Source organism: Artemia franciscana, chromosome 12, assembly GCF_032884065.1.
Source record: "Artemia franciscana chromosome 12, ASM3288406v1, whole genome shotgun sequence".
NCBI classification, from domain to species: Eukaryota; Metazoa; Arthropoda; class Branchiopoda; order Anostraca; family Artemiidae; genus Artemia; species Artemia franciscana.
In genome coordinates, this window is record NC_088874.1 from 33,666,061 (window position 1) to 33,689,506 (window position 23,446).

A 23,446-nucleotide genomic window follows, 5' to 3' on the forward strand; every position below is an offset into this window, starting at 1 on the left:
CCTCGTAGCTGAAGCATAAGGATATTGCACCTCGTGTGAAATGGGATACTGCGAAGATTTTTAATTTGAAATACAGGCACGTCACATTGTATTTGAAGCAGAATCAAAGAAAAACTCGTAATCTGTTTTAGGGACCACGTAATCTGTGGCCCCTTGCTCCACCTAATGTCCCGCTGCCCTTCCTGAAATCAGCTTCCTAACTGAAGCATAAGGCGTTTCAAATACCTCCTTTGAAACGGGATACTATGGAGACTTTCAATTTTTTGGGTTGGAGAGCATTTGGTATCAAATGTTACTCCTTTTTTAGCACAACACTGTGCATGTTACACACTGTTTGCACCATAATTGTGTAAGAATCTTTCACCTGTATACGTGGAGGACGGAGTGGGGCTCTTGGTCCGTCAAAAACAGCTCCTCCACTCCATTCCGATTGCTGAGCAAAAGTGAACGTACTGCACTTTTCCTGAAGTGGATTCACAGAAGGATTTTCAGTCAGAATCATTAAAGATACAAAGCAGATCCTCGGTCCCTCTTCTCAGCCCCACTTAAATTTTGCATTAAAGTGCCATTAACTTGAAATGTGATCGGAGGATGTTACAGCCAAGGAGACGGTAGTCAAGAAATACACTTTTGAAAAAAAAGAAAAACAAAAAAGTGAAAATATAATTTTAAAAAAAGTAAGAAAACAAGGGTTGTTTCAGCCAGTGGACAGAAAGTAGTGAAAGCACAAAAGTAGATATTTCGGAAAGGAGCTCCTCCAAGCGTAGGTCCTTTTGATTCTGCCTTGGCCCTCCATGTTTTTGAACATCCGGGCTATTAAATTCTTTTTGACTAGCCAATTTTAATGGACGAAGTGATTGGTTTACCACAATCTCTTGGGGAGGCAATTGAAATTAAAAACACATACATAGAGACTACTACTACCACTAGTAGTTACTGCAGTACCAAGTCGCCCGAAATCAACATAGCTGCACGCACTTCTCTTCCATCCCAATATTTTGAAATAGTTTGGGACCCCTTTGCACCCCCGCAAGAAGTTTCTATTTCCTTTAAATCTTTCCTCATGACATCCTTCCACCCTATTCGGTGACGACCTACTTTCCATTTGGCCCTAGATGGTTTGCCGACATGGACTGTCCTTTATCCGCAGAACGTGACCTAGCCATGCCAACCTATCTCTCTTCATACCCTTGAAAGTGGTAGTGAACAACAATTACAAATTAATTTTTGAAATACCGTCTGTTAGACGGGAATTCAAAACCATCCGTAAGCAATTTTGTGGAAAACATCTAGCAAATCCTCCGCCATCTTTTGGAGCGCCCACGCTTTGGAACCATGCTCGTTGATCACTGTGCCTTCCAATCTTCTAATTTTGGTTTGTAGACTTATCTTGCTATTCTGTCTAACTTTTTTCAACTATGAAAAAACACTCTGGGTCGTATCTATTTCACTAGCATCTTCACTGCACCCACCGTCTTTGCTAATAATACTGCCTAGGTAGGTGAATTATCTACTTGATCGATCTTCTCGTTACCCAGCATCACTTCTTCACATTCATTTACTCCTAATCTTAGTAGCTTAGTCTTCTTAGCGATTTAGTCTTCTTAACATTAATTTTCTAACCTAATTTTACACCCTAAACCATCAAGAACTTAAAGAATGTATTCATTTTGGTAACATTTTCATCTAGGATGCTTAAATAGAGATCCTGCTTTAAATAGAGGTACTGGAGACATTCCTACAAGCCAAATTTACAGTAACTTAATACTAAGAGAATTAAATAATATTTTTCCCATTTTGAATTAAGATAATCTTACTGCATTAATAATAAAAATCAGGTCAGTAGGCAAGCTAAGTTAGTCACTAAGCAGAGAATTCTCGCCCGATCTGAATTGTAAATGGTCTTTCATTTATTATGGCTTGTTTTATTATTTTTTTATTCAATGTTCCTTTTGCTCTGTTAGTGTTTACATCAAAAGGTTATTTTTATTTTTTTTTTGCGCTGAAGAAGGCTCAAAAACGTGGTTGCTAGATCAATATCTGCAACAGAAATAACTTTTTAAAGGAGGCTTTAAGGTTGTCTCTCATCATCGTAATCAGCTTATCAAGCAAGATTCTAAAATGTTGACTGTAAAACTGATATATTGAGATCTTAGCTTGAACTTGAGCCTGGCTGCCAAAACGAAATGGTCCAAGTCTCTGGCCATTATGTTTCATTAAATCCTTCTCTGGACTGACTTTAATTCTTTTAGCAAAATGAACTGCGCTGTCAATTGAACTGGTGATCTTTACACCAGACATTCTCTCAAAACTTTCCTCGAAGCTTCAAGCATCCCAATTGCGTCGATGACGTTAATCTCCTCTTCTTCAAGTTATCTTTTGCAGTCTTGGCCCTGTATATGATAGTTTTCATGAACATGAGGCTGGCAATAAGGTCGAAATTAAGGATCTCTTCCAGAAGGTCGCTGATTTGTGCTTTCGTCTTGGTGTCGGGTGTTCTTCATTTATTTTGTTTCGTCAAGAGCTAAGACTATTGCTTCGAACGAAATAACTACTGCTTACATGGTTTAAGCTCTTGCAGGCCGCTGGGTCTGTAAAAAGTATCGGAAATTTAGGCTGTTCTAAATGGAAGAGAGGTTGACTTTAAGAGCAAAATGCTTTGTAGATCAAGAGAAGAGCAGACACATTCTTAGAATATTGAATGGCCTGACTACCAATAGGTGAAGTGCAACTATTCTTTGAAATGACGCGTTGTCCCTGGACCTCATAGGGAACATAATGCACTCGGGGATTGAGTGGTTCCGGTAGTTTATTATAAAGTTCATTAAATTGACCAGACACTTCACTTGCATAATCATAAGACCGAAAAGCTAGTTTATTCACAGGGATTCCTTTCCTTGACAGTGTTTCTATTGTACAATCTGACCTACCCTGCCCGTTGATGTTATTAGCCTCAAAAAGTCTAATAGTCTCTCTCTAGACGTTCTTTCTGAGCTTGTCAGTGCGGACTACGACTACAAGCCTATCAGAATCTGAAGCATTGGATGTTGTATTAGTCATTGCAGAATAAAATTCTGAATGCAAGACTACCCAATGGATCTTCTCTATGGCTTTTTCTGAAAGCAAGCTGGTGAACTCATTCTTGGTCGTTTTGTGTATATCGGTACCTCCGTATGGTCTAAACCAATAATCGTTTAAGCAACTTTCAAGCTCCTGCAGATAGCTCGCTAGACATTGGACCAGTTGCTCAGATTTACCATCTTGTTCTTCATTTCTTTTAAAGCTAAGACCCTATTTCACTAGGGTCCTTGCAATATCCAAAAGAATATGTATAGTTATCTGTTTGTCTCTTTATTCATGTCTTACTGCAAAATTTTAGCTCAAATATGTCTTTTTGGTCGTATGTGAATCAAACGTGAGCGCCGGTGCTGACGAAGCGATAATAATCCGAAAAATTTGATGACCCGGAAAAGAAGAGACTAGTCAGGTGTTCTTTCTTTGCTTTTCCTTTACTCTTCACATTCTGTCATTCTTGGGCACCGTCTGCTTTTTGATATATATATATATATATATATATATATATATATATATATATATATATATATATATATATATATATATATATATATATATATACTTATATTATATATATATATATATATATATATATATATATATATATATATATATATATATATATATATATATATATATATATATATATATATATATATATATGTATATATATATATAACACCAAAAATGGCGTAGCACAGGTCTTAATCAAAATATATGCTTTGTTCTGTTATTCAAAGGCTGAAATTTATCCTCGTTTGTTTTGTCTTCTTGTTTTCTTTGTTTTTGTTGTTCGTTTTTTTTTTGAACGTTTTGATTCTTCTCTTACAGGAAGGTATTAACAATGACAAGTTTGCATCACATCCCAAGTCTCAGGAAGCGCTGCCAGCATACTTGCTAGTTCATAATCATTGGTATTATTTTTTGGATTTTGTTGCATCGTTGATACTGATGCTGTTAGCATTGACAGAAAAACCTGCACATCCTGTATTGGAGGTATTTATTTTAGCGTTTTTTTCGATCATAATCTGTTCAGAAAAAAAGACTTCGAAACTCAGAGACTTTGAATGAATAAGAGACTTGGGAAATGGCATAGATGCCCTCCCCTCTTAAAAGATACAATAACAACAAAATTCTTGTCTTGTGTCGTTAATACACATCCAATTAATGTGGTAGTCAAAACGCTTTTAAATCTGACTTAGTTTAATTGGTTAGAAGTAATTTCAAAGCCCACTTCTTTCATTTAAGTTCAAAATGTCTAGCTTTAAAAATTTCATAGCAGCGATACTGTAAATGTAATCGGCAATCATGTAGGAAAAATGAGGGAAAGAGTATTAAACTGTTGCCGAAAATTAATGAAACTCGGATTAAATTAAACGATAAAACACTTAACGAAGTTACAGTGATAGGACTGTCCTAGTGTATATTATGTTATTTGTTGTTGTGAATTAATTTGCTTGTTATTGTGCCTAGATCCAAAGAGGAGAGTGTTCTTTGAAAAATATTCTTTTCGCGGAAAATTTTTCCGCGTTTATTCCGCATGAAACTTCCAATGGGGATATGCACTCCAGGTATGGGCAAGAGTTTTCTTTGTGATGTTGAAGTTTCCTGCTATTTTGCTCAAGGTCAAAGTTTCGTGGAACCTTTCGGCTTGCTTGACATACCAACAAAGAAAAGAAAAGTAAAAATAGGACAATGTTCCCATATCATTTTTATCTTTATTTTGAGTTTATGTTTTTATTTCTACTACTAAGGTCTAAAAAAGCTCCCTTAGCTAAGTGCATAAAATTAAATCCCATTACTTTCGATTAAAATTTTTAAACAAACAGAATTCAAATAATTACATAAAGTATGATGACTTTGTAATAAAAACTCAGCAAAAACCATTCGATTTTTTTTTACCGTTGTTGCTATAAAATCAGATAAGGCCTTTCAGTAACTGATGAGTTACATTTGAACAATGCAGGAAATAGATCTCAGTTCATAGATCAGCCAAAAATTTTGAGTTTCAGCTATGTTAAGAGTTTCAGTTTTATTTTAGGATTTCAATGAATAGATATATATATATATATATATATATATATATATATATATATATATATATATATATATATATATATATATATATATATATATATATATATATATATATATATATATTTATAACTTAAATATGATAAATTTTGATACCAAACCAGTAACTCTTTATATTAGAGATTCTCACCTGGTGATGAATGCATTCCTGGGATGGCAATAAAGGATTTCTGGAGACAATATCAGAAAAGATTCAAACAGAATTACCTTTACATGGCACCTCTTGTGAATGTCATTATTAAAAAAAAATTGTATAGGCTATTATGAAAGGAAATAAGACTGTAATTTCAAGTTTTATTGGTAGGACGTGAGAATGGGCCTGAAACTCTTGCCTTTTGTAGACGGTGTTGGTACCTATCATTGAATAAGTTTGTGCTCAATGATTTTCTCTAGGGTCTTTATCAGCTAATTAATTCTGATAACATCGTGTATTATGTATTTTTTGTATGTATTTACGTCTACTGGTGTTATTGGATTAAGTAGGTCTTTTTTCTGAAAGAATCTGCATTGACTTTGCAAACATTGCAAGTTCTTTGGGTACAGAGGCTCAAATATGAAAACTTGGTTAGGAAGTCATCATTAAAGGCTCACTGGACGATTTTTGGGTCTCGTTATTGTAGGGAACTATAAGGAGGGAAGTAAAAAATACTACAAAATAATACGAGAGTAAAAAAATACTAATAGGCTATAATAACAAGTTAAATTTTGATTCGAATGTTTTAATTATGTGTTTTAGTGCTTGAAATGTTCATAGTTTGAAAAGTCATATGCTTTTGTACTACTTAGACATTTATCGTATTTTACCAAAGAATATGGCCTCTTTCAATTGGCACTACCCATGGAAAGAAAATCTTATGCCAGAACCTTAGTGACTTCTATGTCATTGATTCACCAAAAATTTTAAAGATACATATATAAATGAGGCACCAAACATCATCTTACTTTGGTAAGACCCAAAATACTGCAAGAGAGATCCTAAGTAACATTAAGGGATTGTACGGAATCCTTCAGAAATTTTACTAAGTATCATAAAGATCCTTGCGAGGCTTAGAGGTGAATTAAATGCACTTTGAAAATTGAATCGGATTTCTATTAAACTTTTAATTTACAATTGGAACTTTTATTTATCGTATTATAGCCGTGTAAGGTAATCAACGTACTTTTTGGAAACAGAAATGAATTTCCTTCTAAACTTAAAGTTTATAACATGAACCTTTATGTTAAGATTTATTAAGGGAATATGGGACCTTAAGACATTTACGGCCTTTGGAATTGTCGGTAAAACCTATTATTTATTAATTATATATATACTAAAATGACGTCTATGAGGCTTTAAGTTATAAGAGAATCTACATACACTATAAAGACCTTTCCAGTGCTTAGTGGCATCTTAAATGGACGTTTGAAATAAGTACATGAGTTTATATCAAACTCGGAATTTATAACTTCAGACGTTGAAACGGGTAGTTGTAAAGGTGATGAAGGTAAATTGGACATTGAGACGTTTAAGACTTTAAAATATATGAGAAAATACGTTATTTATTTTTTTTATATAAAGAATATTTCTAAATAAAAGTTATTCGCCGACATATCATAACCAGTCACATCATAACTAGTATTATTATTTGGCTAGTTGGTTGATTCTTAATTTAGTTTTTTTCTAGCTTCCGATTGGTATTCATGGGAGCATCGAACTACTATCATTGATGATCATTGGCGCTGAATTAATTATGAAACTTCGATGGTTGGGCATGAAAACCTCCATCAGTCACACTAGAACTGCACTAAAAGGCTGCGCCTTATTTGTGATGCTAATTGAAGCCATTGTAATCCTTGTGAGACAGTCTTCTCATATTCGGGTTACAAGAGCATTAAGACCAGTGTTTATTTTAGATAACCATTATAGTCGACGGGTCAGGAGGTATCTCAGACAGGTACGTCAACGATCCATTTTCAGGGGACTAACACCAGGTTGCCAAAATCTGAATAGATGTCTGTTGAGAATCAATAATTTTGGAACTCTATTCTAGATATCCACTATAGTGGACGGGTAAGGAGGTATCTCAGACAGGTACGATAACGTTTCCATTTTTAGGGGACTAACGCCAGGTTTCCAAAATTTGATTAGATGTCTATTGAGAATTTATGAGTTTGGAACTCTATTCTAGATAACCACTATAGTGGAAGGGTAAGGAGGTATCTCAGACAGGTACGATAACGTTTCCATTTTTAGGGGACTAACACCAGGTTTCCAAAATTTAATAAGATGTCTATTGAGAATTTATGAGTTTGGAACTCTCTTCTAGATGACCACTATAGTGGAAGGGTAAGGAGGTATCTCAGACAGGTACGATAACGTTTCCATTTTTAGGGGACTAACGCCAGGTTTCCAAAACTTGATTAGATGTCTATTGAGAATTTATGAGTTTGGAACTCTATTCTAGATAACCACTATAGTGGAAGGGTAAGGAGGTATCTCAGACAGGTACGATAACGTTTCCATTTTTAGGGGACTAACGCCAGGTTTCCAAAATTTGATTAGATGTCTATTGAGAATTTATGAGTTTGGAACTCTATTCTAGATAACCACTATAGTGGAAGGGTAAGGAGGTATCTCAGACAGGTACGATAACGTTTCCATTTTTAGGGGACTAACGCCAGGTTTCCAAAATTTGATTAGATGTCTATTGAGAATTTATGAGTTTGGAACTCTATTCTAGATAACCACTATAGTGGAAGGGTAAGGAGGTATCTCAGACAGGTACGATAACGTTTCCATTTTTAGGGGACTAACGCCAGATTTCCAAAATTTGATTAGATGTCTATTGAGAATTTATGAGTTCGGGACTTTATTCTAGATAACCACTATAGTGGAAGGGTAAGGAGGTATCTCAGACAGGTACGATAACGTTTCCATTTTTAGGGGACTAACGCCAGGTTTCCAAAATTTGATTAGATGTCTATTGAGAATTTATGAGTTTGGAACTCTATTCTAGATAACCACTATAGTGGAAGGGTAAGGAGGTATCTCAGACAGGTACGATAACGTTTCCATTTTTAGGGGACTAACGCCAGGTTTCCAAAATCTGATTAGATGTCTCTTGAGAATTTATGAGTTTGGAACTCTATTCTAGATAACCACTATAGTGGAAGGGTAAGGAGGTATCTCAGACAGGTACGATAACGTTTCCATTTTTAGGGGACTAACGCTAGGTTTCCAAAATTTGATTAGATATCTATTGAGAATTAACTAGATCTACGTTGCATGGGCAACGTGAGGTGTTGCGGCAACCTTTGCTCGGCTTCGCCGAGTAAAGTGTTGCGAGAGCAACACTTTGGTTTTGTTTCCTCGCTGCGATTAAACGCTGAAGTTGTTAATCTGTAAGGATGCTAAAATACATACTAGGTACACCAACTCGCAAAAGTTGCAAACTCCTCATTGCTAAAGATGATTGTAGCCTTACAGCCGATTATTACTTACAAGTCCCCTACATGTCTTACCACTGGAACCAAATCGGTCTTACCATCAAATACAACGGAAACAAAAAATAGGTACACCAACTAGTAAGAGTTGCGAACCCCTCATTGCCGAGGATGATTATGAGCTAACAGCCGACTGTTGCTTACAACTCCCCTGTATATCTCACAATTGGTATCGGTCTATTTTTGGTTTCAGTGTGTACCTTACTACTGAAGTTGTCAACCCCTTTAAACTTTCAAACTGGTATATCTCATGAAGGAATTTTTGTACAAAAAAATGGATGACATATACATCAGCTCATCAAAAGCTATCGACTACCGTCGAAAAAAAAAATCTATCTGTCTTAGTTCAAAAGTTGACTTTTTTGCCGTAGGCCAACTTTCTAACGTCATCACCTTAAAAAAGGAGCAAAGGATAAACTCTAATTTCTTTAGCAATGAGAGAACTTTTAAAGTTTAAGAGGCACATCTGACACCATTTCTCTACCGCAATCCCAAGTGCGAAAAACCGAATGATAAACTCAGCCGAAATCACGGCAGCACTTTCGGACCCGTGGGAAAATGCCGCTTTTTTGCTTCTCTAAGTTTTTCTATTTATCACTCAAAGAAGATATATTGGCTGTGGGGCAGGGTAACTGTCGCATATATTTAACACTTATAGATTTTAGTCCATCTTCAATTTGAAACTGGTGCCTGCCTGCTTGCCTGCTAGAACGGAGCTTTCCACTCGAAAGCAGAAACATGGTTTGATGAAACGAAAGCTTGGCTGCATAACTTCAGATAGTCCTCTCTGACATAGGCTATACAACTCCTCTTCACTTCACACTCTATAGGCTCTGGCTCAAGGACAAGCAAAAACCATCCTTTTTGGCCCCAGGCAAGAGTTCTACGAAGCTTTCCAAAATGTAAAGTCATATTCATCAATCCGGCCTAAGGTCCACACTTTCCGTAAAAACCGCAGAGGTTAGACCCTTACCACTTTCTAGCAATAAGCTGAAATCGGGGTGCTAGGAACAAAAAAAAAAAAAAAAAAAAAAAAAACACGACAAAACCAAAGTGTTGCTCTCGCAACACAATAAGTTTGGAACTCCATTATAGATAACCATCATAGTGGACTGGTAAGGAGGTATCTCAGACAGGTACGATAACGTTTCCATTTTTAGGGGACTAACGCCAGGTTTCCAAAATTTGATTAGATATCTATTGAGAATTTATGAGTTTGGAACTCTATTCTAGATAACCACTATAGTGGAAGGGTAAGGAGGTATCCCAGACAGGTACGATAACGTTTACATTTTTAGGGGACTAACGCCAGGTTTCCAAAATTTGATTAGATGTCTATTGAGAATTTATGAGTTTGGGACTCTATTCTAGATAACCACTATAGTGGAAGGGTAAGGCGGTATCTCAGACATATACGATAAAGTTTCCAATTTTAGGGGACTAACGCCAGGTTTCCAAAATTTGATTAGATGTCTATTGAGAATTTATGAGTTTGGAACTCTATTCTAGATAACCACTATAGTGGAAGGGTAAGGAGGTATCTCAGACAGGTACGATAACGTTTCCATTTTTAGGGGACTAACGCCAGGTTTCCAAAATCTGATTAGATGTCTGTTGAGAATTTATGAGTTTGGAACTCTATTCTAGATAACCACTATAGTGGAAGGGTAAGGAGGTATCTCAGAAAGGTACGATAACGTTTTCATTTTTAGGGGACTAACACCAGGTTTCCAAAATTTGATTAGATGTCTATTGAGAATTTATGAGTTTGAAACTCTATTCTAGATAACCACTATAGTGGAAGGGTAAGGAGGTATCTCAGACAGGTACGATAACGTTTCCATTTCTAGGGGACTAATGCCAGGTTTCCAAAATCTGATTAGATGTCTATTGAGAATAAATAAGTTTAGAACTCCATTATAGATAACCATCATAGTGGACTGATAAGGAGGTATCTTAGACAGGTACGATAACGTTTCCATTTTTAGGGGACTAATGCCAGGTTTCCAAAATTTGATTAGATGTCTATTGAGAATAAATAAGTTTAGAACTCCATTATAGATAACCATCATAGTGGACTGATAAGGAGGTATCTTAGACAGGTACGATAACGTTTCCATTTTAGGGGACTAACGCCAGGTTTCCAAAATTTGATTAGACGTCTATTGAGAATTTATGAGTTTGGAACTCTATTCTAGATAACCACTATAGTGGAAGGGTAAGGAGGTATCTCAGACAGGTACGATAACGTTTCCATTTTTAGGGGACTAACGCCAGGTTTCCAAAATTTGATTAGATGTCTATTGAGAATTTATGAGTTTGGAACTCTATTCTAGATAACCACTATAGTGGAAGGGTAAGGAGGTATCTCAGACAGGTACGATAACGTTTCCATTTCTAGGGGACTAATGCCAGGTTTCCAAAATCTGATTAGATGTCTATTGAGAATAAATAAGTTTAGAACTCTATTATAGATAACCATCATAGTGGACTGATAAGGAGGTATCTTAGACAGGTACGATAACGTTTCCATTTTTAGGGGACTAATGCCAGGTTTCCAAAATTTGATTAGATGTCTATTGAGAATAAATAAGTTTAGAACTCTATTATAGATAACCATCATAGTGGACTGATAAGGAGGTATCTTAGACAGGTACGATAACGTTTCCATTTTAGGGGACTAACGCCAGGTTTCCAAAATTTGATTAGATGTCTATTGAGAATTTATGAGTTTGGAACTCTATTCTAGATAACCACTATAGTGGAAGGGTAAGGAGGTATCTCAGACAGGTACGATAACGTTTCCATTTTTAGGGGACTAACGCCAGGTTTCCAAAATTTGATTAGATGTCTATTGAGAATTTATGAGTTTGGAACTCTATTCTAGATAACCACTATAGTGGAAGGGTAAGGAGGTATCTCAGACAGGTACGATAACGTTTCCATTTTTAGGGGACTAACGCCAGGTTTCCAAAATTTGATTAGATGTCTATTGAGAATTTATGAGTTTGGAACTCTATTCTAGATAACCACTATAGTGGAAGGGTAAGGAGGTATCTCAGACAGGTACGATAACGTTTCCATTTTTAGGGGACTAACGCCAGGTTTCCAAAATTTGATTAGATGTCTATTGAGAATTTATGAGTTTGAAACTCTATTCTAGATAACCACTATAGTGGAAGGGTAAGGAGGTATCTCAGACAGGTACGATAACGTTTCCATTTTTAGGGGACTAACGCCAGGTTTCCAAAATTTGATTAGATGTCTATTGAGAATTTATGAGTTTGGAACTCTATTCTAGATAACCACTATAGTGGAAGGGTAAGGAGGTATCTCAGACAGGTACGATAACGTTTCCATTTTTAGGGGACTAACGCCAGGTTTCCAAAATTTGATTAGATGTCTATTGAGAATTTATGAGTTTGAAACTCTATTCTAGATAACCACTATAGTGGAAGGGTAAGGAGGTATCTCAGACAGGTACGATAACGTTTCCATTTCTAGGGGACTAATGCCAGGTTTCCAAAATCTGATTAGATGTCTATTGAGAATAAATAAGTTTAGAACTCTATTATAGATAACCATCATAGTGGACTGATAAGGAGGTATCTTAGACAGGTACGATAACGTTTCCATTTTTAGGGGACTAATGCCAGGTTTCCAAAATTTGATTAGATGTCTATTGAGAATAAATAAGTTTAGAACTCCATTATAGATAACCATCATAGTGGACTGATAAGGAGGTATCTTAGACAGGTACGATAACGTTTCCATTTTAGGGGACTAACGCCAGGTTTCCAAAATTTGATTAGATGTCTATTGAGAATTTATGAGTTTGGAACTCTATTCTAGATAACCACTATAGTGGAAGGGTAAGGAGGTATCTCAGACAGGTACGATAACGTTTCCATTTTTAGGGGACTAACGCCAGGTTTCCAAAATTTGATTAGATGTCTATTGAGAATTGGAACTCTATTCTAGATAACCACTATAGTGGAAGGGTAAGGAGGTATCTCAGACAGGTACGATAACGTTTCCATTTTTAGGGGACTAACGCCAGGTTTCCAAAATTTGATTAGATGTCTATTGAGAATTTATGAGTTTGGAACTCTATTCTAGATAACCACTATAGTGGAAGGGTAAGGAGGTATCTCAGACAGGTATGATAACGTTTCCATTTTTAGGGGACTAACGCCTGGTTTCCAAAATTTGATTAGATGTCTATTGAGAATTTATGAGTTTGGAACTCTATTCTAGATAACTACTATAGTGGAAGGGTAAGGAGGTATCTCAGACAGGTATGATAACGTTTCCATTTTTAGGGGACTAACGCCTGGTTTCCAAAATTTGATTAGATGTCTATTGAGAATTTATGAGTTTGGAACTCTATTCTAGATTGCCACTATAGTGGAAGGGTAAGGAGGTGTCTCAGACAGGTACGATAACGTTTCCATTTTTAGGGGACTAACGCCAGGTTTCCAAAATCTGATTAGATGTCTATTGAGAATTTATGAGTTTGGAACTCTATTCTAGATAACCACTATAGTGGAAGGGTAAGGAGGTATCTCAGACAGGTACGATAACGTTTCCATTTTTAGGGGACTAACGCCAGGTTTCCAAAATCTGATTAGATGTCTATTGAGAATTAATGAGTTTGGAACTCTATTCTAGATAACCACTATAGTGGACGGGTAAGGAGGTATCTCAGACAGGTACGATAACGTTTCCATTTTTAGGGGACTAACGCCAGGTTTCCAAAATCTGATTAGATGTCTATTGAGAATTAATGAGTTTGGAACTCTATTCTAGATAACCACTATAGTGGACGGGTAAGGAGGTATCTCAGACAGGTACGATAACGTTTCCATTTTTAGGGGACTAACGCCAGGTTTCCAAAATTTGATTAGATGTCTATTGAGAATTTATGAGTTTGGAACTCTATTCTAGATAACCACTATAGTGGAAGGGTAAGGAGGTATCTCAGACAGGTACGATAACGTTTCCATTTTTAGGGGACTAACGCCAGGTTTCCAAAATTTGATTAGATGTCTATTGAGAATTTATGAGTTTGAAACTCTATTCTAGATAACCACTATAGTGGAAGGGTAAGGAGGTATCTCAGACAGGTACGATAACGTTTCCATTTTTAGGGGACTAACGCCAGGTTTCCAAAATTTGATTAGATGTCTATTGAGAATTTATGAGTTTGAACTCTATTCTAGATAACCACTATAGTGGAAGGGTAAGGAGGTATCTCAGACAGGTACGATAACGTTTCCATTTTTAGGGGACTAATGCCAGGTTTCCAAAATTTGATTAGATGTCTATTGAGAATAAATAAGTTTAGAACTCCATTATAGATAACCATCATAGTGGACTGATAAGGAGGTATCTTAGACAGGTACGATAACGTTTCCATTTTAGGGGACTAATGCCAGGTTTCCAAAATTTGATTAGATGTCTATTGAGAATAAATAAGTTTAGAACTCCATTATAGATAACCATCATAGTGGACTGATAAGGAGGTATCTTAGACAGGTACGATAACGTTTCCATTTTTAGGGGACTAACGCCAGGTTTCCAAAATTTGATTAGATGTCTATTGAGAATTGGAACTCTATTCTAGATAACCACTATAGTGGAAGGGTAAGGAGGTATCTCAGACAGGTACGATAACGTTTCCATTTTTAGGGGACTAACGCCAGGTTTCCAAAATTTGATTAGATGTCTATTGAGAATTTATGAGTTTGGAACTCTATTCTAGATAACCACTATAGTGGAAGGGTAAGGAGGTATCTCAGACAGGTACGATAACGTTTCCATTTTTAGGGGACTAACGCCAGGTTTCCAAAATTTGATTAGATGTCTATTGAGAATTTATGAGTTTGGAACTCTATTCTAGATAACCACTATAGTGGAAGGGTAAGGAGGTATCTCAGACAGGTATGATAACGTTTCCATTTTTAGGGGACTAACGCCTGGTTTCCAAAATTTGATTAGATGTCTATTGAGAATTTATGAGTTTGGAACTCTATTCTAGATAACCACTATAGTGGAAGGGTAAGGAGGTATCTCAGACAGGTATGATAACGTTTCCATTTTTAGGGGACTAACGCCTGGTTTCCAAAATTTGATTAGATGTCTATTGAGAATTTATGAGTTTGGAACTCTATTCTAGATAACCACTATAGTGGAAGGGTAAGGAGGTATCTCAGACAGGTATGATAACGTTTCCATTTTTAGGGGACTAACGCCTGGTTTCCAAAATTTGATTAGATGTCTATTGAGAATTTATGAGTTTGGAACTCTATTCTAGATAACCACTATAGTGGAAGGGTAAGGAGGTATCTCAGACAGGTATGATAACGTTTCCATTTTTAGGGGACTAACGCCTGGTTTCCAAAATTTGATTAGATGTCTATTGAGAATTTATGAGTTTGGAACTCTATTCTAGATAACCACTATAGTGGAAGGGTAAGGAGGTATCTCAGACAGGTATGATAACGTTTCCATTTTTAGGGGACTAACGCCTGGTTTCCAAAATTTGATTAGATGTCTATTGAGAATTTATGAGTTTGGAACTCTATTCTAGATAACCACTATAGTGGAAGGGTAAGGAGGTATCTCAGACAGGTACGATAACGTTTCCATTTTTAGGGGACTAACGCCAGGTTTCCAAAATTTGATTAGATGTCTATTGAGAATTGGAACTCTATTCTAGATAACCACCATAGTGGAAGGGTAAGGAGGTATCTCAGACAGGTACGATAACGTTTCCATTTTTAGGGGACTAACGCCAGGTTTCCAAAATTTGATTAGATGTCTATTGAGAATTGGAACTCTATTCTAGATAACCACCATAGTGGAAGGGTAAGGAGGTGTCTCAGACAGGTACGATAACGTTTCCATTTTTAGGGGACTAACGCCAGTTTTCCAAAATCTGATTAGATGTCTATTGAGAATTTATGAGTTTGGAACTCTATTCTAGATAACCACTATAGTGGAAGGGTAAGGAGGTATCTCAGACAGGTACGATAACGTTTCCATTTTTAGGGCACTAACGCCAGGTTTCCAAAATTTGATTAGATGTCTATTGAGAATTTATGAGTTTGGAACTCTATTCTAGATAACCACTATAGTGGAAGGGTAAGGAGGTATCTCAGACAGATACGATAACGTTTCCATTTTTAGGGGACTAACGCCAGGTTTCCAAAATTTGATTAGATGTCTATTGAGAATTTATGAGTTTGGAACTCTATTCTAGATAACCACTATAGTGGAAGGGTAAGGAGGTATCTCAGACAGGCATGATAACGTTTCCATTTTTAGGGGACTAACGCCTGGTTTCCAAAATTTGATTAGATGTCTATTGAGAATTTATGAGTTTGGAACTCTATTCTAGATTGCCACTATAGTGGAAGGGTAAGGAGGTGTCTCAGACAGGTATGATAACGTTTCCATTTTTAGGGGACTAACGCCAGGTTTCCAAAATTTGATTAGATGTCTATTGAGAATTTATGAGTTTGGAACTCTATTCTAGATTGCCACTATAGTGGAAGGGTAAGGAGGTGTCTCAGACAGGTATGATAACGTTTCCATTTTTAGGGGACTAACGCCAGTTTTCCAAAATCTGATTAGATGTCTATTGAGAATTTATGAGTTTGGAACTCTATTCTAGATAACCACCATAGTGGAAGGGTAAGGAGGTGTCTCAGACAGGTATGATAACGTTTCCATTTTTAGGGGACTAACGCCAGTTTTCCAAAATCTGATTAGATGTCTATTGAGAATTTATGAGTTTGGAACTCTATTCTAGATAACCACTATAGTGGAAGGGTAAGGAGGTGTCTCAGACAGGTACGATAACGTTTCCATTTTTAGGGGACTAACGCCAGGTTTCCAAAATCTGATTAGATGTCTATTGAGAATTTATGAGTTTGGAACTCTATTCTAAATAACCACTATAGTGGAAGGGTAAGGAGGTATCTCAGACAGGTACGATAACGTTTCCATTTTTAGGGCACTAACGCCAGGTTTCCAAAATTTGATTAGATGTCTATTGAGAATTTATGAGTTTGAAACTCTATTCTAGATAACCACCATAGTGGAAGGGTAAGGAGGTATCTCAGACAGGTACGATAACGTTTCCATTTTTAGGGCACTAACGCCAGGTTTCCAAAATTTGATTAGATGTCTATTGAGAATTTATGAGTTTGGAACTCTATTCTAGATAACCACTATAGTGGAAGGGTAAGGAGGTATCTCAGACAGATACGATAACGTTTCCATTTTTAGGGGACTAACGCCAGGTTTTCAAAATTTGATTAGATGTCTATTGAGAATTTATGAGTTTGGAACTCTATTCTAGATAACCACTATAGTGGAAGGGTAAGGAGGTATCTCAGACAGGTACGATAACGTTTCCATTTTTAGGGGACTAACGCCAGGTTTCCAAAATCTGATTAGATGTCTATTGAGAATTTATGAGTTTGGAACTCTATTCTAGATAACCACTATAGTGGAAGGGTAAGGCGATATCTTAGACATATACGATAACGTTTCCATTTTTAGGGGACTAACGCCAGGTTTCCAAAATCTGATTAGATGTCTATTGAGAATTTATGAGTTTGGAACTCTATTCTAGATAACCACTATAGTGGAAGGGTAAGGCGATATCTTAGACATATACGATAACGTTTCCATTTTTAGGGGACTAACGCCAGGTTTCCAAAATTTGATTAGATGTCTATTGAGAATTTATGAGTTTGGAACTCTATTCTAGATAACCACTATAGTGGAAGGGTAAGGAGGTATTTCAGACAGATACGATAACGTTTCCATTTTTAGGGGACTAACGCCAGGTTTCCAAAATTTGGTTAGATGTCTATTGAGAATTTATGAGTTTAGAACTCCATTATACATAATCATCATAGTGGACGGTTAAGGAGGTATTTCAGACAGGTACGATAACGTTTCCATTTTTAGGGGACTAACGCCAGTTTTCCAAAATCTGATTAGATGTCTATTGAGAATTTATGAGTTTGGAACTCTATTCTAGATAACCACTATAGTGGAAGGGTAAGGAGGTATCTCAGACAGGTATGATACCGTTTCCATTTTTAGGGGACTAACGCCAGGTTTCCAAAATCTGAATAGATGTATATTGAGAATTAATAAGTTTAGAACTCCATTATACATAATCATCATAGTGGACGGTTAAGGAGGTATTTCAGACAGGTACGATAACGTTTCCATTTTTGAAGGAACTAGCGCTGCGCTGGCAAAATCTGATTAGATTTCCATTGATAATTAATAAGTTTGAGAACTTACAAGACTAGAAAGCAAGGTTAGGCCAGCGTTGTAAAATTACAATTATCGTATAGCATCTTAGTGTTGAATTTAAATTCCTGTTTGAATGTGATCCTCTTGGATCACATTCCTTTTCCTCCTTTGGAGGAAAAGGTATATTTGTTGCTATCTATATTGGGACAGTACTAAATTTTGCACTCTTGTAGACAGAGGCCTAGAACCTCCATCCAAGGGTTTGAGCCCTTTCTTGGTAATGGTTTTCCAATTTTTAAAATTGTATAATTTTTAACTTTTAGTCAATAACTTCAAACTAGATGGATTTTATGTATTTGGAACTGGCAAAAAAACTTATTCTCTGAATTTAATTTTTTAAAGTTTCAGTTACTATTGAGAACCGTCTCTCTTTAACTTATCACTCATTACCGTGATGATTCTGATTATATTAAGTGTCTTGGGGAGAGACAGGGTCACATTAGATAGATATACCAACCTTGCGTCTTCTGAGAGTTAACTCGATGGTATCAATATTAAACTGTTTTCGAGAATCAAAGAAACTGCGAATTATAAGACTAGAAAGGAGAGTAGACTACCTGAGAATAAAAATTTACAAAGACTTGGGTCCTCTCGTGCCTGCAGGCCCAGAAGGCAGCAAGGGTTGAGTGCTGGTTTGACCGATCTCTAGCCAAGAGCCGAAACTTAATTAGGAAAGTTCGCTGACTTATTGCCTCCATATCCAGGCATAGAATTAGATTGTTCCTTTGTAACTCGCTTATTGTAGCCCGAATGGGTTCCAGCACCATACATTGCATAGAAGGCATCTTCTGTTCATATTGCTTATATGGCCCTCAATAGTTCTGTCCTAGGAAGGATGGATGATAGACTATCTATTAACAAGTGAAAGTGACATCATTTTTGTGCAATTCTGAAAAAACCTTGTGCCAGCTTTGCCTCTCATTCAGACTATCTGTCTTGTTTTTCTTTTTTTTTTCAAATATCCGTGGCTCTAAACTTCTTCACCACAGTCTACCAATTCGATTTTCATTCTAAAGTCAATTTTATCATTCTGATTTCCTTTTTATTTTGGATAGCAAATACTACTTCTGCTGATAAATCTTTGTATTATAAAGCCGTTTGAGGCTGACGTTGTGGCAAAAGCTCATGTTTTCTGCTGTTACCCCTATTTTTATTATCTATTTAGAACTCACATTGCCGACCTTATAAATACAAATTAATTGTGTTTGATCAATAACAAAAAATATTCACCTGTTGTAGACTAGTTTGCTTGCTTGATCTATGTTTTCTCAGGTCCTTGGCGACAAGTGAAAGCTAAACCCTAGTTCGCCTAGACGCGTATTAGTATATTGCTCTTGTTGACTGTTACATGGCCAAGGAAGCTGTTTTATGAAAAGGAGTGGGCATTTTGTCAGCTGCTCATAGGGCTCTACAGTTTTGTCTCTAGAACTTAAAGGCTATAATTGCCCTAAGACATAACTGTTGGCAAGTTGATGCTGTTGACAATGTTCCGGATTCTTTTTTTTGGCATTGGAGTATTACCTTGATTATTGAATCTAGCATCCCTGTCGTTGTACATCCTGCGTGCCTATTATGGTAGCTTGCTCGTTGAGAAAATTTCTGAATATGTGCTGCCTCCTCAATAATATTCCCAAAGATAGATTATGTACCTAGTCGAGTTGACTTTACGTCGTGTGTGAACACTGTCAAGAAACAAAGAAATAAAGGACCCACCCTCAATAAACCATTTTTAAACTAACTTTTAACTTTTTAACTTCTTTTAACTTTTTTAACTTCTTTAAATAAAGAGAATGAAGCTCTTAGTAAAGTAGTCAACACTTATATGGGCATATAATAGACAGTAGATTAGACACTTTTAATGTATTTTATACACATTTCTTCATTTTGGGCTATTCTGGGTCCAGAACACTTAGTTAGACGTTATATACGAGATGTAATGTCACAAGAAGATCGAAACTTGGGGTAGTCTTCATTAATATTTATATTGATTTATATTAATATTTATATTTATATTAAATACTTATATGACCACTATGGTAAAAATTACTACCTTTCAAACACTATATAGGCCAACTTGCACACCGAGTCCTGACTTTAAGTACCAAAAGATGACTGTGAAGTGCATTTACATCCTTTGGATCTTCTAAAATCTTTGGATCTCGTTTACCCTAGCAAATTATAGTATTCTCTTACCCACCTTAAGCTGGGTAGAGAGATACTGGGTAGTAGAGAGAGAGATACTGGGTAGTCTAATTAGAGAGATACGTCGGTAAATTGGCCAAATCAATGCCGACTTTACGTAAGGCTAGACTTCATCCAGTGTCATGTCAATATTTCATTCTTTTTGTGTTAGGCCTAAGTCCCTTATAAAATGTATATTATTTTCCGTTAGTTTGAGTTTCCGTTTTAAAGTAGCCTCTGCATCTGCCCCGACGGTATGGTACCCGTAAGATTTTTCTGAAGTTTAGAACAGCAGGAGAATTAATATCCTATAAGTTGTTTTAAAAGTTAAAAGAAGAGGTTTGTCTGAGGGTCTTTATTTCTTTCTTACTTGCATTTTTTCTTATTCTATCTAATGTTTTTAATCGTTATTTCAGCCATTAGGAAAGTTTATTTTGTATATTTCTTCTTATCTCTTGGTTTTTCTTGCTCTATTTCCTTTAATAAACAGCGGGTCAGAAATTGATTAGTATAAGAAAGCCCCTGTAATCAGTAACACTTCTGTATACGATAGTAAAGCAAAATGATGGTCACATTCTGTTTTTACTTTGTGAAACCTACATCAGCACAACGTTTTGTTAAGGGGACGCATACATCTGACCCAAAAACCATGGATTGGGTCAATTCTCTTCGGGGTAAAATTTTAACAGTTTATCTGTGTATGTGCAAAAAGCATATGTGTGTATATTTCCTCAAGTAACCAAGTTCGAACAGTTCCGTACAAATCTCTTTTTGGAACTTTTATGGGGGTTTTCAAAAGCTTTCGAAAATATCGGATTTGTAATACTTGGATTCTTTTCTAGTATTTTTGCAATTCCTTTCGACTTCTATTGTCATAACCATGGGAAATCGAATCAAGGGATATTTTAACCTAATGATTAAATTTATTACGACCGTGACAAAAAGAGCACAAGACAATCTTCTAGTCTCCTGTAAAATATGAATTTTGGAATTTGTCCCCATATCTGACATGTGAAGTGACATTCCGTAACACTCCTTTTGTGTTGGAAAAGAATTTTTTAATTTTGCTCAAAATTGTGATATATTTTAAAATTATGATAAGATCATACTTTGTTGATATTAAGGTCATAATCATGCTACAGAATTGAAAATTGAAGTGACAAGAATTTTGCCGTGAAAAGCCTGTATCTGCACTTGTTTGTTCGCGAGCCTTTTTTTGTTTTTACTAATACTGTGGTTTCCTTTATCAGACTCAGTATAAATAAGGGAAAACTTCTGTTCTTAGATTTTTTAAGACGACTTGGCAATCTGACAGTCCTGAAATTTTTTTCCTGAAATCCCGAGAGTTTTGCTAATCTAATTTTATAGTCTTTTTTCTTCTCTCTAGCACCCACCACGACCCACGTGTCTTCCAATTGCTAACTGCAAAATGGTTTTTGTATAACCTATCATTTATAAATAAAATTTATCATAAGCAATTTTCCATTTTTTCTAATTGAAAAAGAAATTCAACGTGTCCAAGTCAAATATTGGCACCTACATTGAAGACCAGCGAAGGGGCTATCCTATTTCTCTTCCTTTGAAGACAAGAACAAATCCTAAAAGGATGTAAATACAAAAAAAAATGGTCCTTGTTTTGTGATAACGAGGTCTTTTTTTATATCTTAGGCCCATGGATTTTTTCAAGCCGTGACTGGGGTTCTAGTAATATCTCTTAAAGTTAAACATTGTATGTATTATTTTATTTTGTCTTAAGTTACTCTCTTAAAGATTTTTCAACTATAATTATATCTTCAGAAGGATCAAAAATATTTAATAGTTCTTTAAATGTTACTGTGGCTTAAATTTTGTTTATATAATCAGTGGCAACTATGGAATTCTAATTTTGCTATATAATTTTGATATGGACATTGAAGAATTTGTTTAACCTTTTAACTATCCTCTTGATTTATCATGCCTATTCTTATTTTAGGTCCTTCAGTCGTTACCTCCAATATTGGACATGCTAGTGCTATTATTATTTGTTATGCTGCTATTTTCCTGTTTGGGATTTTATTTATTTAGTGAACATTTAGACAATCCTTATTTTAGTACATTATCAGAGAGCTTCGTTAATCTCTTCGTTCTTTTAACTACTGCCAAGTAAGTTATTTTGTACTCTTTCTCTTTAGATGCCTAGAGCCTGAGATGTAAATAAAAAAATTAGGAGTGCAAATATTTCTGAGTCGTTAGGTCAGCATGATATAAAAAGGATGGCTTCATATTCTTGATAATTATTACTTATGTACTTGATCAGGAGTACCAATTCACAAAAATTATGGGATGGGGACAAAGATTCTGTGTCAAGAATTCACAAAAATTATGGGATGGGGACAAAGATTCTGTGTCAAGAATTTCTTACGAAAAGACAAAGTCTTTAAAAAAAAGATTTAAACGAAAGTATTTTCACTGGAAATACTAATGAGGGACTATAAAAAAATATTGAAGGAAGGAGGGTCCAATTGCCGCGCCGTACACTGCCCTCAGGGCATTCATCCAATTTAATACTGAACCTTTATTTGTTTGTCATGTATTGATTTATTTGTGTATCATAGGATTCCTTTTCAGCATCAAAGCTAATAATTCTTTTTTCTAATTGTAAGTATAATTTTACTTGTAAGAGATAATTTTATTTTTGAATTCTCATTAGTCATGCCCTTCAATTTAGTGTTGATGAGAATCAGTGGTAGAAAATTTATGCATAGATTTCGTTTTTGCTGTCAAATTCATATTTTGTTTGATTTTTCCCAATTTTTTGGTATTGTTTAACTTGGTTTTATGTTTATATCGCGGCTGCTGAACGGTTTTCCATAGAAAGCCGCCTTACTTTTCGTAGTGCTTCTTACCGGTATTGTGCAATTACTAATAATAATAGAAATTCCTAGAAGAAAATAATATTAATTATTACGAATCTAATGCTATGTTTCTACCAAAATTTTATTTCGAAGGGTATGGTTGAATGTCCTTAACTGATCGTACGATCTTACTCATTATTAAATAAAAAAAAAACAAACAGTTTTTTTAAACTGCAAGTAAGGAGCGACATTAAAACTTAAAACGAACAGAAATTACTTCGTATATGAAAGGAGCTGCTTCCTCATCAACGCCCCGCTCTTTACGCTAAAGTTTGACTCTTTCTCTCAACCCTTCTTTTTAAAACAGTAAAAAACTTTAGTGTAAAGAGTGGGGCGTTGATGAGGAAGCAGCCCTTTTCATATAAGAAGTAATTTCT

General features: G+C 35.7%; 1 protein-coding gene across 1 annotated transcript in view; it reads left to right on the top strand.

Moving 5' to 3' along the window:
• The window catches only part of LOC136034023 (two pore channel protein 1-like), an 80,110-nt gene that overhangs the window by 13,522 nt on the left and 43,142 nt on the right, over positions 1–23,446 (top strand). The window contains exons 4-6 of the mRNA XM_065715076.1: positions 3,907–4,071; positions 6,834–7,103; positions 22,148–22,317. Of these exons, the coding sequence (XP_065571148.1) occupies positions 3,907–4,071; positions 6,834–7,103; positions 22,148–22,317 (605 nt within the window). The remainder of the gene's footprint in view (positions 1–3,906; positions 4,072–6,833; positions 7,104–22,147; positions 22,318–23,446) is intronic.